The sequence below is a fragment of the Malaya genurostris genome, chromosome 3 (genome assembly GCF_030247185.1).
Source record: "Malaya genurostris strain Urasoe2022 chromosome 3, Malgen_1.1, whole genome shotgun sequence".
NCBI classification, from domain to species: Eukaryota; Metazoa; Arthropoda; class Insecta; order Diptera; family Culicidae; genus Malaya; species Malaya genurostris.
In genome coordinates, this window is record NC_080572.1 from 90,143,434 (window position 1) to 90,160,099 (window position 16,666).

At 37.1% G+C, this 16,666-nt stretch overlaps 1 protein-coding gene across 2 annotated transcripts in view; it reads right to left on the reverse strand.

The window, feature by feature from the left end:
• LOC131438154 (lissencephaly-1 homolog) overlaps nt 1-16,666 on the reverse strand; it is a 147,978-nt gene that overhangs the window by 8,515 nt on the left and 122,797 nt on the right. For both annotated transcript variants that reach the window (XM_058607985.1, XM_058607986.1), the window contains exons 3-4: nt 854-1,311; nt 472-785 (exon numbers count right to left, since the gene is read on the reverse strand). In XM_058607985.1, the coding sequence (XP_058463968.1) occupies nt 472-785; nt 854-1,311 (772 nt within the window). The remainder of the gene's footprint in view (nt 1-471; nt 786-853; nt 1,312-16,666) is intronic.

Here is a 16,666-nt window from a genome sequence, read left to right on the forward strand (position 1 = left end):
GATCTCGACCGCTTTGTTGACAACACACATTCACACACGGACATTTGCTCAGTTCGTCGCGCTGAATCGATCGGTATATGACGCTCGACCCTTCGGGCCTCGGAAAAAGTCCTACTGACATCTCACAGCAATATGGTACTCATTATTTCTCGCTCAAACGCAAAATTGAGTATTGTCTTGTTGAAAAAAAATCATGAGACTAACAACTGTTACTCATATTTGAGCTAGTAATATTTTTCCTGACTTTTTCGCGGTTTTCCAGGTTACTTGCCACTCTGGTATTAACTCGCTTTTAATAGCCAAAATCTTTGCAAACTATTTTTTCGCAAATTTTTTTACAGATATTTTGAATTTACGATTCACACCTTGTTATAACTAGTTAATTAAGATTATCAGCTATTCTCTACGTTCCAAACCTTTTATAAAAATATATTTCCAACTAAGCACATACGAGCAAAACAAGACACCCACCTTGCACTCCTTCGAGTTCGTCTGCCAGACTCGAACAGAGTGGTCGTTTGAGCAGGATGCCATCAACGAACCGTCCACGTTAACTCGCACCATCCGGACCCATTCCCGGTGACCGGTGAAGGTTTTCACGCAATATCCGGTTGCCACTTCCCACATTTTGATGGTTTTATCTCTGGAAGCTGACAGCAGATAGTCACCGGCCGGAACGAACGAGACGGAGGATACATTGTGATCGTGTCCGTGCATGGTTTTGACGCACTCGTATGTCTGCTGGAAATCCCACAGTTTGATTGATAGGTCAGAACTGCAGGAGGCTGTTGAATGGGAAATGAAACATCAATTAGTATCCAGACAAGTTTTAGTTTTTTTTTAAAACACCTACCTAAAACTTTTCCTTGAGAATCGAAGGCAAGATCTTGTACAGAGTCTGTGTGGCCCTTCAGTGTCCGCTCGTACTCGCCCGTTTCAAAATCCCAGATTTTAATGGTGGCATCTTCCGATGCCGATACCATCATGCTGAATACTGGATGAAACACGACCCGGGTCACAGTGGCCCGGTGGCCGGCCAAGGCGAACTTCTCCGGTGGCCTCGGTATCCAGTCGGTGGGCGTGCGCTTGGCCTTTGTGGGTGCTCCTTCGATTACTTCCTTTTCGGCTTCGGACAGCTTTGCCTCCAGCTCCATCACTTTTTTCTGTAACCGTATCACAGAGGTCCATTTCTTCTCCAGCAGACCACCGTACTTTCGCTCGATTTCGTTTGGCATGTCTGCCTCTTTTCTGAATGCATCGAGTGCGTCTGTGTATCCATTGCTTCCCAGGTAGTCGGCAATCGCTTGGTTACTGGATAGTAGGAAAAGAGAGGGAAAATATTATAGTGCTTGTACATATGCTGATTTTTTCATGTGGCAATCGAATGATACTACAATTGTATAATAGTAATACAGCAACTGGATATGACGAGAATGTTTTGACAAGTTTGGTTTGGTGTACCCTGAGAGTACCACCATAGACCATAGAAACCCATAAAATTGATTCAACTTATGTCTATAAAAGCCGAGACATTCACAACGACAATACCATGGTACAAACGAAAATGTTAAGTATTTACTTCAAATATCCAAACGAATTGATCGACGCATTCACTCGATGCAAAAGAAGGTTGTGGCAATTCACGTGCATACTTGTAAATAATTAAAATCTTCTATTTAGTAGCGATCGAAAGGCTGCCTCGAACGCACGATGTTGTGAATTAGTTTTGCCCGTAACGGCGAACCGTTGGAATTTCACCATCGATTATCACAGTCCGTCATGTCATGGCATGGTAGAGAGAGAGGAGGGGGGGGACAAACAGTTAACTAGCTCAGGTAGGGTGCACTTCACGATCATAGCAATGAAGTTCAAAGTCCTTTCAATTCACAGATAGTGCGAGATGCGTGAGGTTTAACATTGACATTGAACGGTGTTTACTTTTGTGGTTTCTTCGGATCTATCATATGACTGACTTGTGAATATGTTCGTACAACATTTTTTGTACTATTACTGGATACAAGGTGTCTTTCCGGCTTCATTGAAGGACACTAGTTGCACCGAGCGTGAGCACATGACCTTGTCGTTAGCAATGAAAAGATGTATGTGAATTTTTTGGCAGGATATTTGAAAATGATGCAGTGTTTATAGATTAACAATTGGATTTTTAAATAACGGGATTTTTTACCACAAGTATAGTATACATTTGTTAAATTCTTCGGTGATCGTTTTTTTTCTTTTAAAGCAAACTCACTTTTCGATTTAGGACACATTTTCGTCTCAAGATTTACAGTTCGTCATGTTTCTGAATATCTACTAAACGATTCGTCTCAAAACATGATCACTGTTTCGCACAATTACACTACTATTGAATGCTGGATGACTTCATAGTTTAGGAATGTTCTCTTGCCACTTGTTTAATTAACGATTAAAAACTTCAAAAACTTCCCGACAAGCAATAAAAGTCTTCAAAAATATGAGATGAAAGTTTTTCACTTAGTTCACTTGATTGCGCTTTGTTTTCATCTCATTTGGTTTCGCAAAGTTGCCAGGTTTTCTCATAATGTTACAAAACAAAGTTTTTTTTCTTCTTCAAATTATCATCAAGTTTTTTTGGTATACGTGACATTAGTTTAATTATACTATTGATATTTATGTTTCAAAAAAACTATTTCGGTTTCGAATATTACCAGAAAGAGCGTGTTAAATACTAATGAAATAACCATTGTGGTAAATCTAGTAGCACTGGTTTCTTTCCGCTATATTGCAACATAACGCTGTTAAGTGTGTGTGTGTTTCATCGGCTGTGTACAGAGATGCCAGATATTTTCATAGAAAATATGTATTACTTTGCATAAAAAGTCTATATCAGCTCTATCTGTCACTAATAAAATGATGTTAAAAGATAATTCTTCATATCTGCGAAGATTTTCATTTTAACATGCGATTTGTCCGTTGCTGAATGAAATTTCAAAGAATTACTGCAACCAAACAGTAATAAGGAGTGTATCGAAAGTAAGCATGCTGTGCGTTTGGCTATCAGCTTTCGTTTGTTTACTTGTTTGTGCGGTTGAAATTCCGCGTTTTCAAAATGTCGCGTATTGAAAAGGAAGTGAAAATTAAGGTTCTGGACACATGCCTAAGTGAGAAGAGTATTACTATGCGAAAATTGGCAAAGCGGTTTGGAATTCATCATGCCAGTGGTAAAACCATCATTAATAAGTTTGGAGAACACTATTCGTTGGATGAGCTACCAGGAAGAGGCAGAAAACCCGGTTTTTCCAACCCGAAACTAGTCCAGAAAGTGGTATCTCTAGCCTTGAAGAAAAAATCAATGTCAATACGTGATTTGGCCGTGTAGAACAGAAGAAGCGAGCAGCAACAAGGGGCCGGAAATTGTATTCGCGTCTTTTGCAGTGTTCGGATGCATGCGTTTTGATGGACGATGGGACTTATGTAAAGGAGGACTCATAAATCCTTTCAGGTCCACAATGCTTAACTGTCGTTGTTGGGGAGGATGTGAGCGATGCGGACAGGTCGATTCAAGTAGAGAAACTCGGTCGAAAGATACTGGTATGGCAAGCAATATGTTCCTGTGGTTTGAAATCAACCATTTTTTACACTACCGGAACTATAAAGGCAGAAATCTATCGATCTGAGTGTCTCCAGAAGAGATTGCTGCCTTTATATAAGAAGCATAGTACACCTCCACTATTTTGACCGGATTTAGCGTCGGCTCACTATGCCAAAACCACTCTCAATTGGCTTGCGGAAAAGGGTATAAATTCCGTTGAGAAAAATATCAATCCACCAAATTGCTCTCGGCTTCGACCTATCGAACGTTACTGGGCAATCGTGAAGAGGGTCTTCAAGAAGGTTGGTAAGGCAGCTGGGAACATGCAGGAGTTCAAAAAAATTTGGTCTCAAGCGTCCAAAAAATGCGATGCAACACTTGTCCGGAACTTGATGAAGAGCGTTCGATCAAAAGTTCGAACATTCTTGAAGGAATAACTTAAATTTTATTCGGTTTTCATTATACTCAAGTTTACAGGTGACTTAATTCCTCATACGATGTAATTCATAAAGACCTAATTTGTCAAATGACGGAAAATCTCATTTGTAATGACTTAATGTTCGATGTGCTTGAATTTTACTGGTTTCGACTGTAACTTGCGTTCTGCTAGCAGGTTCGACTGTATAAACTTAAATGCATCTTTTACCAGCCAAGCAGATGCATGCTGCTGTGGCTCAGTCGATTAACAGACATACTTGCGATCCAATGATTCTTGGTTCAAGTCGCGGTGGGTTGCTATCAGTATTCTTTTTTTTATATCAATGAATTTCATGTCATGGAGTCTTAGACACAATATTAAACGTTATTCGATGTAAATTTGCGTGAACTGCGACGCTCCATTTATGTGCATCTAATAAGATGTTAAATCACAGGTTTTTTTTAAGTGTGCTGTACAAATCTGTATTACATTTAGGAAATCAGTATAAAATCTGTACTCTGGTTTAAATCAACGCAAGAATCTATACAATACAGATAAATCTGTATAAATGAAATCTTTGGCTCTGCATTTTGTTTTAAGAAGGGCTAATGCCTAAATAAAAGCAATTCCTTTTTTGTTTTGTTGTTAAGTTTGCCAAATTAACTGTAGGTAAAATTTTTAATTTAAAACGAAAGGTAACGAAAATGACCCAAAAATTTTTAAATGTCGAAATGATTCAAAAGCAAAGCCTCGGTATTACATTCCTGTAGTGGAATTTGAAAGGATTCTTAGTGTCAGTAGGATCCATAGTACTAGCCATGCAATGATTCTGTACACTAAGAATCGGCTTCGAAGCCTGTTGGAACAGAAAGGCCAAATTCGACAAAAGGAATGTAATGCCAAGACTTTGCTTTATGTAAACAAAGGGGGTGTTGTTAAAACCCAATTTTCTGTAAACGATCCTAATAGGTTTTTCGCCAAATTCCTATTGAAATGAAGTAATATGCTCATTAGGATGGGTCTCATAAGAACTATGCAAATTTATAGCTCGATCGGTGAAACTATATTTTCGCTTTGGAGGTTAAAAAAAAAGTCGTTCGAACATCACCTTATAGATTCTAACAATCATCGAATATGTTATTTTCATGTGAAATATAGCGAGGAAGAAAACCTTTGAATACCGCAAAACAATCCGAATTTTGTAGAAAAAGGTATTAAAAGAATACCGACACAAAGTTCGCACAATGGCTCCTTCCTTATTATGTCTAGCAACACTGCTGCTGGTGTTCATAATATTATTTGACTATTATTTTCTGCTATAACGGTTGAGTTGAGTTGTTTAATGGGTTTACGATAGTTACTCAGCTTAGTATAAAATCTCTTTTTAAGAGACAAACCATGTTTCAAAACTTTTTAGTTCGAGAAAAATAGGGTTTTGAGGTCTTCGATAATGTTTTAGATAAACTCAAGACCAAAAAATCTTAAATACTTAAAGACGAAACGTAAAAATAATGAAAACGGTTATGTGCCCTAGCACAAAATTTGGCTAACCCCTAAATGACCATACCTGCATCGGCCAGAAATAGTCGAAAACACGTTTTCGTTCGGCACGTCAGAAAAGACATTGCACTTCGTTGCAAAACAAAAAGTGTTCTGTAAGTAGCAGAAACTTTACGTCTGCTTAGCGGTTCAAATTGAACTGCCGAGTTTAGCACTAAGCAGTTCAATTTGAACTGCTCTGCACTGATGAGTCAAAGACGAAACGTAAAAATAATGAATAACTTAAATACTAAGCCAACTAACTATCGTGAACGCACGAAACAATCAGATCACTACGACCACTAGCAGCAGTGTTACTTGATATATTCAGGAAAAAGCCATTGTTCGGACCTTGTGTCGGTTTTCCTTTAATAACTTTTTCTACAAAAGTCGGATTGTTGATCGGATGATAGATGACCACATTGATGTTTCAAATTGCGAAGCTAATCTTGATTGCAGATGCTTGATCCAAGCACAACAAGAATTGTACCATTGACATACGTTTTGACGTCAAAAAAAAATCCAATGTTCTAGTCAACAACGACTGTAAACGTTTCACATCATAAATCATTACGGTACCTTAAATTAATCAGTAGGTCGAACAAATAAACCTTGAAAATGTCCAAGTCAACTGTTTTATAATCATTTCAAATAGATCCAATTATCCTAGATTTGAATTACCGAACGCCACTAGCTAGTCCATGCCAATTTCTGCTTCATCGATCGCAGATCGGTTTTAACCCGTAGCATTTTTTATTTTTTTATTTTCTGCCAATCAAAGGGCCACCCGTCGACCCAAAGCAAACGATCGCCTCCACCTGTGTCAGCTGACACACAACATAACAAAGTATGAATCGGTGGTTTGTATCTTTCACGCTTGTTTTACCACGAATGTTAAATTCAGGAAATTAGATCAAATTGAAATGCATCGTTGACGAAGGCTATCCGCAGAAGCAGAAACATTTAACCTCGTTTTAGTGGTAAATTAGAATCCGTCACAGGCCAAAGATCCGCATGCAGAGAATCCATTTAATTTAGAACGATGATTCACACCGGGACCGGAAAGCAGTTCATCTCTGCCATTACATGGATCAAAACAGAATCACTGAACTTTGAAAGGACACTCTAAACATTGGTCGAGTTCTAGGCTCCGCTGGCTGAAGGTTTGTTACCTCGAGGCACAAAAATGCGTCAGCCGGAAATGCACCGCGGTTTTGTTTATGACGAAAAGTTTCACTCCCTTCATTTCGGATGACCCTCGTATGCAGGGTCCAAGAGACACCGCAGCCGCAGCGGCCGCCAAACTCAATCGATGATTACTGGTCACATTCAGTTTGTATACGAGGAAATTAAATGATTGCACAAAAAGAAAGACAAATGTCGGAGGTAAAACGAAAGCATAAAATTCCGAAACGAACCGTCGTCCCCCTTCGAACCCCATCCTGTTGTTGATATTGCTGTTATCTGTTCTTCAACTGGTTCCCAACCATGAGTCGATGTAAACGACCGCAAATTACAGCATCGATGATCGCCTTCGATTATGGCAGGCTAACCGACACGAGAACCAATTCCTAAAGATTCGGACGTGCGCCAAGACTAAGTACGTCGGTAAGTACGTGTGTTATGACCTACAGGTGTTGTGCTTGACAACTGCGGGGTAGTTGGGTGCGAATTGTATAACACAAGACCGGACCAAGTAGGTGGAATACATAATATTAATTATCAACCCTTCATGATGCCGATCTGCGCCGTCGTTTACACAGGTTATTGATTGGTGACTGAGTTCGAAGGGTTGTAGTTTGATGGTTGAAATAGTAAATACCCCTCTGGATGTACATTATTTTCTTTGATTGAAAAGGGTTATTTTGCTTAAATGGGAGAAATGTGGCCCGATGGTGTGGCAGTTTTATTTTATATTTTGCTCTATGCCACTGTTACTTATAAGTTCTAATTCCAGGAGTAATTCCAGGAATTGACAGCAGAAAAAGCTTTACACCGATTTAAATGAAACTGCGCACACATCTTCAGTACGACAAACCAGAATTCAGAGACCAGAATGGGTTTGCATGACTCGTTGTTACTTGGAAACTCTTATTGGTAGAAAAAAGATGCCGAAAAAGAAGTGGTCTTAAATAAGTAAAACACTTTTTAAAGAATTCGAAGAATCAACTGAAAAATTAAATTTACGAAAGAAACGCACCCGAAATTTTGGAAAATTAAGTAGTACAGGGTGGCAAGTGAATTGCCGATTTCAATTTCCTGGTTTTCCCGGTGCGCGAGACAAAAAGTTCCCGGTTTTTAGAACAGGCTCAAATCGCCTATGTATTTTTTTGAATGTTTCTAGAAATCCCATATCCAAAAGAACATCGAGAGCTGAGAAATAAAGTATTTTTTGGGTATCTCGATTTAGAAATAGGAAATATTCATTATGCCAAGTGCACATAACAATGGGAAGAAGTCGTTCTTGGTTTTCTCATATAGATAAGTTATGCAATCACTGCGAAAACCGATTTTGAGTGTCATATACCATTCGAATCAGTTCGTAAAGATAAGAAATTGTGTATGTATGTATGTATGTATGTAACGTTTTTGAGCGATCAATTTTCTCAGAGATGGCTGAACCGATTTTCTTGTGGTCCCATACGAATTTCATCTGGATCCGACTTCCGGTTGTGAAAAGGGTGAACAGGGAAAACATAAGCTCTAGTCTTGATTAGAAACTGTTTCTTCGGTTCGACAGCCTCCTTGTATCGATTATATGATTTTGAGTGCTGTTTTGTTAATTACGCTCCCAGCATTCAATATAGCATTATCAACGAAGCGCTGAGCCACAAGACTTTCAAAACGTATGAGGATTTGCTTAATAGAAGATTTAAGATTTGAATAATCCTTGGAACGACGTTTGAAAACCTCATCCACAATTTGTCCAAATATTCATCTTTAGAACCAACAGTATCACCTAGCTCAATGTATTCCATATTTATTTCGTCTATTACTTTGAGACTAATGTTGTTCGTATGTACTAGCTCGTCAAGATAAAAACTCAATCTTTTTGACTATTTCAAATTAATTCGAGGTAACAGTAGGATTAAAACAAGAAACATAGCTGGCCAGCGGATATGAGAAAAGTGATAAGTCTTGCATTTCACGAAGGAATACAATTCCATGCAGTACCATTCTTGCAATTCTGTCTAAAAATCAACACATTTTATTCAGACTTCATGCTTTCTTCAATAATTCTCTTAAGTGCAGCTTTTACCCCAAATTCGATTCTTGTTAGTATTTTCTAGGTAGTCAAAAATACCATCAGTCATTTGAAAGCCAAAGAATTAAGAATTAAATTTAAAGCCTTATAATTAAAATTGAAATTGTTTTTTTTTTCGATTATAGAGGTTTTAACATTGTTGTCATTCACCTCTTCGGGCCAGAAAAGTTTTCTGACCCTATGTGCGGGGTTGGGAATCGAACCCAGGTGGGTAGCGTGAAAGACATCGACTTACCCATCACGCTATACCCGTTCCCTAATTGAAATTGAAATTGTTATTATCCGAACTATTCAGTCTTTTGTAAGACAACCACTAAATAAGTCTTGTTAAGGCTTTCTGCAAAATCAGTAGTTCTCAAGACTCTTAGGATTCAAACTAGGAGTGTATTCTAGAGATGGGCAAAACCGTTCATTACAAAGAATCGCTCAAAACACCAAAAGAATTAGTTCTATTGAACCGTTATTTCGTTCTTCTTTTTTATATATCATTTATTCTATCCCGGTTTTAATTTTTGGTTTCGTTCTTCTGAAACTTTGTATGTTTCCTCGAAAATAATATGAGAGCTACAGATTACAGATTCAATAATAGTAAGTACTTTTTTTATGTATTTCTATAACAATCATTCTCTTTTTATACGTTATCAAAGGTCACGAATATGTGTAACTTCTACCAGATTCCTCAAACCAGCAAACAATCCGAAAAACCCAACTAACTTGTATACATCTTCGAAGAATTCGATTTTTTTTTCATTTCTATATAGAGAACTATCATTCTTAAAAAAAGAACTCAAATTCATTCACTCTTCGAGGAGAAATAACTCGTTGAACTGTTCGTGAACGGATTGCCCATCTCTAGTGTATTCCAATACTATATTAGCCTAGTATGGTCTAAAAACAGTATACCTAAGGTTAAAAATGAACAAGAAACAATTCTCCTCTCGATTCCATCTAACAACATATACGATATTCTTTCAAAATTGAATTTTGGCGAAACAGAACAAAATTCTTCTAAAATTCTTGAAATAGACTCGTGTAGCTCTGGAAAAACAACAACAATCTATGCCTCTGGCGACTGAGATGATCTAAGTTTGATTCTTCGTCGACATCAATATCCGCATTCTTGTGATCGTACTATGAAATCCATAGTTAATGACCTTCAAAAAGAAATTAAACATAGGTCCACTGAACAAATCAAACCATCTTCTAAACCTTTCTAAGGTTTTTTACAAACTCTCAGAAACCAATTTCAGCTCTCAAAAAAGGAAATCAAATACTCATTGCAAACGGTGGACAAGGTCAAAGTCGACAGCTTTTTAAATTTTGTGAATCCTATTGAAATCAATACCAAGATTACAACATAAGTATTGTCTCAAGATGACATTACTGGGACAAATTATGATGAAATTAGGACAATTATTAGCCCACTCAAAAACATGAAGGCTCCTAAGAATTTTTCATAATTTTATTAAACATATTACCTGATATTTCTTTTGCAATCATATTATGCAAACTTATGCTGAAATTTAACAGAAATCCAGCAAAATCATCCGTTCGATGTGCTGTTGTTGATAACAACTAAGAAATGCGTTCTGATCCATTAAAACTTGCTGTTCTGATCCATTAAACCCTTACAATTGTTGAACGAAACATGGGATGTTGGCCCCATCTCCAATGGATTGTGCACCATAAAACCTGTGTGGGACAATACGATGTTTCAAAACTTTTACTAAACTTCTCACTCAAACACAAAATGGAGTATTGCCTCTAACTTTTCATTTGTTTAATCAAGAAAATCATGATGCTGAAAATCTTTACTAAGATTAGGGCTAGTAAATTTTCTCCCGGATTTTCACTAAAATTCCCGATTTTTTCCCGGTGAAACGAAATTCCCGACTTTTTCCCGGTCACTTGCCACCCTGGTAGTAGTAGTTGAAACAATTTTTAATTATTTTCCATAGTTAAAGTTATTGATGAATAGCAAATTAAACACTAGGAAAACGATTTTACAGGTCAAAAGCAATAAAATTACTCACAGTTATCTTTCTTCTAGAGGCCATCGTCACAAAAAAAAAATTGACGTGAAATTAGAAAATTAGCTATGCAATCAAGGTGAAAACCGATTGTTGAACCGAGGCCCGGAAAGTTAGTGATTTCAGAAAAAAGTCTGTATGTGTGTATGTAACAAAGGTCGTAACCTTAGCCAGTCATGTTAGTGACAAAAAATATGCACTCGATTTTCTCGGATATGAATTCTATTCGGCTCTGAATTTTTTTAACATTCCTGTTTGTGCGGTAGTGTCCTACATGTACAGTTGGTGGTCGTCAAATGGTGAGATAACTAAGTTCTCACATCTCATGCCTCCCCGTGTGTCTATGAAAACATTTGGTCAATAGAACGGGGTCGACTGGGTGCTATCGTCTTCTGCGTTAGTGACAGAATGAGAGGGTGCGAAATGGCTTATAAGTTAAAGCTCATCCTAAAGTGCAATGTTCATCACCTCCTCGACTGTTCATAAGAAGTCAATTTACTCTTATTCCTGATAACAATAGTCCTCTCTTTTTATTTAAATTCACCAGTTCAGGACGAATGCTATATATTAACATTAATCCCAACTGAATAAAGATAATTCAAATTGGTGACCAATTCCAGGTATAAGAATGCTCGAAACCACCTAATGACCTATTGTCAATTTCAAGCAGTATTAGTTCTGTCCACTCCGTGATCGATCCAGATAACATAATAATTTTCATCTTTTTACATTTATAAGCGAACGATCGATCTCGGTATGGTCCGACTTTGTCAATACGAAGTATAAATTGACTCCCACCCCACCCGCCAAGCGAAGGTACGCGCCCTGTAGCTCATCATACAAAGCCTAGGGTATATTATTATTATTATTATTATAAATATTATTATTATAAAAAGAAAAATATTATATTTCCTGCAGTACTGCGACGAAAGAAGAGCATAACTTTCACTGTGACATTAACTATTATATATTGTATTATATTGAGCTATGTTTAATTATGTTTTGTTGTATTATATTATACTATATTATATTATATTGTATTATGCCCAATTATATCGACAACGGGAGGGGCAGGGAGTGCATCAGGGTATCTTACAAGTGAATGAGTGGATGATGGAATGGATTGCAAACCTTAATCACGTGGGGGAAGCTTTGTGTTTCTCCCTGAAGATCTGAAATGAGTAGAACACACCCTTCTAACAAACAAACCATCAGGCGGATTAAAGCTGGTATAGCGAAATACTTTATTATATGGCCGGACCTATTTTGGCCTTCTTAACAGCAGTTAAATGAAAGCTATCACATTCGGATCTACTGTAAGTCTACCCGCATACACTGGTAATGCCTTGAACTGATGTTGACTTCACACATACATACATACATACATAGAGTCCTACATGTACAGTTGGGTACCTCAGTTTCATCCCTGTTTACGAACAAATCAGGAGTTCCACAAGGCAGTAATATGGGTCCCCTTCTATTCGCACTGTTTTTCAACGATGCCGCCATGCTACATGGTTATTGATGAAAGCTGATTTAAACCGAAGATTTGTAACTGTAGTTAGTAATTCGTAATTATGAGAACTAAACCCAACTCCAAAAACTGCAAATATCAAGTAATTACATTTCACCGAATACTTCATCCTTTTATCTTCGACTGCAAAACACTTACTAGAGTTGATCGTGTGAACGATCCTGGTGTTGTCTTGGATGCAAAACTTACTTTCATTCAACATCGTTCTGCTGTAATAGCTAAGGCAACGAAACAATTCAGATTCATAGTTAAAATTGACAGAGATTTCAAGGATTCACATTGCTTGAAAGTTTTAATGTTCCTACCTTCCTGCTGGAAGATGCCAGTTTGATATGGAGTTCACATCAACTCGTTCGGAACTGACGGATCGAGCGTGTTCAAAAATGATTTATTCGGCTTGCGCTAAGAGATGTCGCCTGTTAGGTCTTGACACCCTGGAACGATGAAGAAAGAATCAATAAGCTGACTCTCCAAAGATCCTGCCCCTCATCGACTTTCGCGTTTCACAACGAACAATCAACAGGCTTGTTTCAACGAAGATTCCATCGGACATCGTTTGGAGCCTACGAACCTATTACAGTGTGTGTTCCAACTTTCTCCCTAGTAGAAAATCGATTTGATTTTGGTGAAACATCGTAAAAGTTTGTTCAACAAGTCTGGAAATCTGGAGGTGGAGTCCTCATAGCCATAAACTCTTGCTTTACTTCTGAAGAAATTATTACTCCTAAATATAAAGAATTTGAGCATGTATGGGCCAAAGTCTCAATATTGGGAGAAGAACATATTTACTGCTCTGTCTACTTCCCACCCGAAAATGCGAACAAATTCTCTTTTGAATTATTCTTTCAATCTTTAGACACAATTATTTCGAATATGGAACCTGAAGTAAAGCTTCATATTTTTGGCGACTTCAATCAACGTAATGCGGACTTCATTTCTGACATTGAAAATGAATCAATCTTACTTCCAGTCGTAGGAGAAAACCCAACATTGCATTACTTTTTCGACAAAATTTCTAATTTTGGCCTACATCAAGTAAACTCCGTAAAAAATCAACAAAACGCATATTTAGACCTTCTTTTCACAAATTGCACAGAAGACTTTTGTGTGAATGCATCAAACCTGCCATTATGGAAAAATGAAGCATTTCACACCGCAATTGAATATTCATTATTTACACACAATGCATCCCTTCCCTACGACTTGGAATATGAGGAAGTGCCGGAATACAATAAAATTGACTTTGAAGAAGTCAAGTGTAGACTAAGTATAATAAATTGGCGGAACATACTGAGTACAGAAGGAAATGTCGACGTCGAAATAAACAAATTCTATCACATTATAAACAAAATATTATCCGAAACTTTGCCCATGAAAAGAAGAAGAAAAAATCATAACAGCAAATTACCTGTATGGTTCAATTCACAACTAAAACATTTGAAAAATAGGAAACAAAAAGCGCACAAAACTTACAAACAAGAAAAAAGTGACGCCCATCTTCAAAATTACTTAAATCTATGCAATCAACTCAAAATAGCCATTAACACAGCACACGAAGAATACAACCGCAAAATTGAAAACGAAATAAAGACTTGCCCTAAGAACTTTTTTAACTACACGAAAACTAAACTAAAAAGCAACAATTTTCCATCTCAAATGCACCTCGACGAACATGTAGGGAAAAATAGTACAGAAATCTGCAATCACTTTGCAAATTTTTTCCAAGAAGTATATACATCTTATTCAGAAACTGACCGTGACCGTGAATACTTCTCTTTCATACCTGCATTTTCCAACTCTATCTCTGTAAACTATCTATCAGAACATGATATTTCGACAGCACTGAAAAACTTAGACGCCTCAAAAGGGCCTGGACCTGACAGCATACCACCAATATTTTTAAAAAATCTTGCTGAAGAACTTACACTACCACTACAACTACTTTTTAACTTATCACTTAATAAATGTACTTTCCCTAAAGCATGGAAATCTTCCTTTCTTGTACCAATATTTAAATCTGGTGCAAAATCTAACATTCGGAACTACCGTGGAATAGCAATTATCTCATGCATTCCAAAATTATTTGAAAAAATTGTAAACGAAAAACTTTTTCATCAACTTAAAAATGTAATAACAAACAAACAACATGGCTTTTTTAAAGGCCGCTCAACTACAACAAATCTCTTAGAATTTATGACATTCACACTGAATGCAATGGACGCTGGCAACTACGTAGAAACTCTTTACACTGACTTTAGCAAAGCCTTCGACCGTATTGACATACCTTTACTTCTACACAAACTACAAAAATATGGCATAAAACATACTCTTCTTGAATGGCTCAAATCATACTTAACGAATCGTGTACAGGTAGTCCGCTTCCAAAACATACTGTCTGAACCAATTAATGTAACTTCTGGCGTACCTCAGGGTTCTCACTTAGGGCCTCTCCTTTTCATTTTACATATAAACGACATTTCCTTCATACTAAAAAATCTGAAAGTGCTTATATATGCAGACGACATGAAACTCTTCATGGAAATTAAAAATATCAACGACGCTGTAATATTCCAGAACGAAATCAATCTATTCCACATTTGGTGCTGCAAAAGTCTACTCCAACTCAATGTAAAAAAATGTAACTCAATAACTTTCAGTAGGAAAAATGAAACTATACCTATAAACATACATCTAGGAAATCAACTTGTAGAAAAATGTAAAATTGTAAGAGATTTAGGCGTAATCTTAGACTCCAAGCTCACTTTTGTGGAACACTACAATACCATAATCAATAAAGCTAATAGCATGCTGGGCTTTATTAAACGCTTCAGTCATAACTTTCAGGATCCATACACAATTAAATTATTATACACTACATATGTCAGACCTATTTTGGAATATTGCAGCCTAGTATGGAATCCATACAATATTATTCACGAAGAACGCATCGAATCTATTCAAAAACAATTTCTTTTATATGCACTTCGTAAATTAAACTGGACAGCATTTCCTCTACCATCAGAGAAATGAAGCACGCTGCATGCTTATCAATATACAAACACTTAAAGAACGCCGCGACTTTGCAATGCTTTATTTTATCAGCGACATTATTTCTCAACGCATTCAATCAGCTCCATTATTATCGCAATTAAATTTTTATATACCTAGCCGCCAACTACGTTCCAGGAAATTATTTTTAGAAAAACAAGCTAGAACAAATTATGCAAAATACAGTCCAGTCAATCGAATAATGCGCCATTACAATCAATACTGCGAACATCTTGACCTTACTATGTCAAAAAATCAAATCAAATCTAAGCTTTGTCGTAGAAATAATGTGTAGTATGTAAGTGAACATTGTAAACAATTTATATGTAGTCTACATTTGCTTGACGAAATAAATAAACAAATAAACAAGTCAATGTAGCACATATTCTTCGTGTATCTAATTCGTTCATCGGTCCTCGGTGCGAATACCCTGTCTTGGAATATGCCCGTCTCGAACAACGTTGAACTATTCACTGCACGAAAGAGAGAAGGGTGAAAATGAATAAGCAATAATCGTAGCGAACCCGAATATACTAATACATTCTTCGCTGCTGGTATACATCGTGCATGTTCATTTTATACATTCGTTCATTTACTTCACTCTTCGAATTGGTTCGAATAGCGTCACTGCGATGATCGTTGGATTCCATTCTTCGCGAAGCATTCTTCATCTAATAAATGCATCATATCCCGTGAGGTAGCAGCAATGGGGGAGTGCTGTGATATGGTTCATCACATACACATAATACTATTGTACTAATACAGAGGAAAACGTCTTAATTTGCTTGTTTTAAAGACAGCACGAACGATCATCGCGAATTAGGTTTTGACGATGATCGCTGCATGAATGTTCGTTCCATATTCGCGTTAAGTCATTCGGTGGTATGTTCAATGCGAATAACAACTGCAAGGAATAGATCTTCGTGCGAGCAACGAAGCAGCGTCAGCTTCGTTCGCATCCGCAGTCCGAATATCAGAGCGATTATCGAACAAAGGCAAAGGAAAGCGAACGATGATCATTGGCATTCGTTGCATTTTCGATATTCGAGCAGCATTGCAAAAATGAGACACTCCTCGATTTTATAACTTGGATTCATCAAGACTTTTATTGTCAGATAAAACAAGCAAGGAAATAAACAAATACGGATCTAACTTCCAGGGCTGGAGTAACGGAGTAAAATGTGACAAAAAAATATTTAAAAAAGTATACTCGCTTTTCTCAGAGACCTGCAATAATAAAAAGAATACATTGATTTCGAGT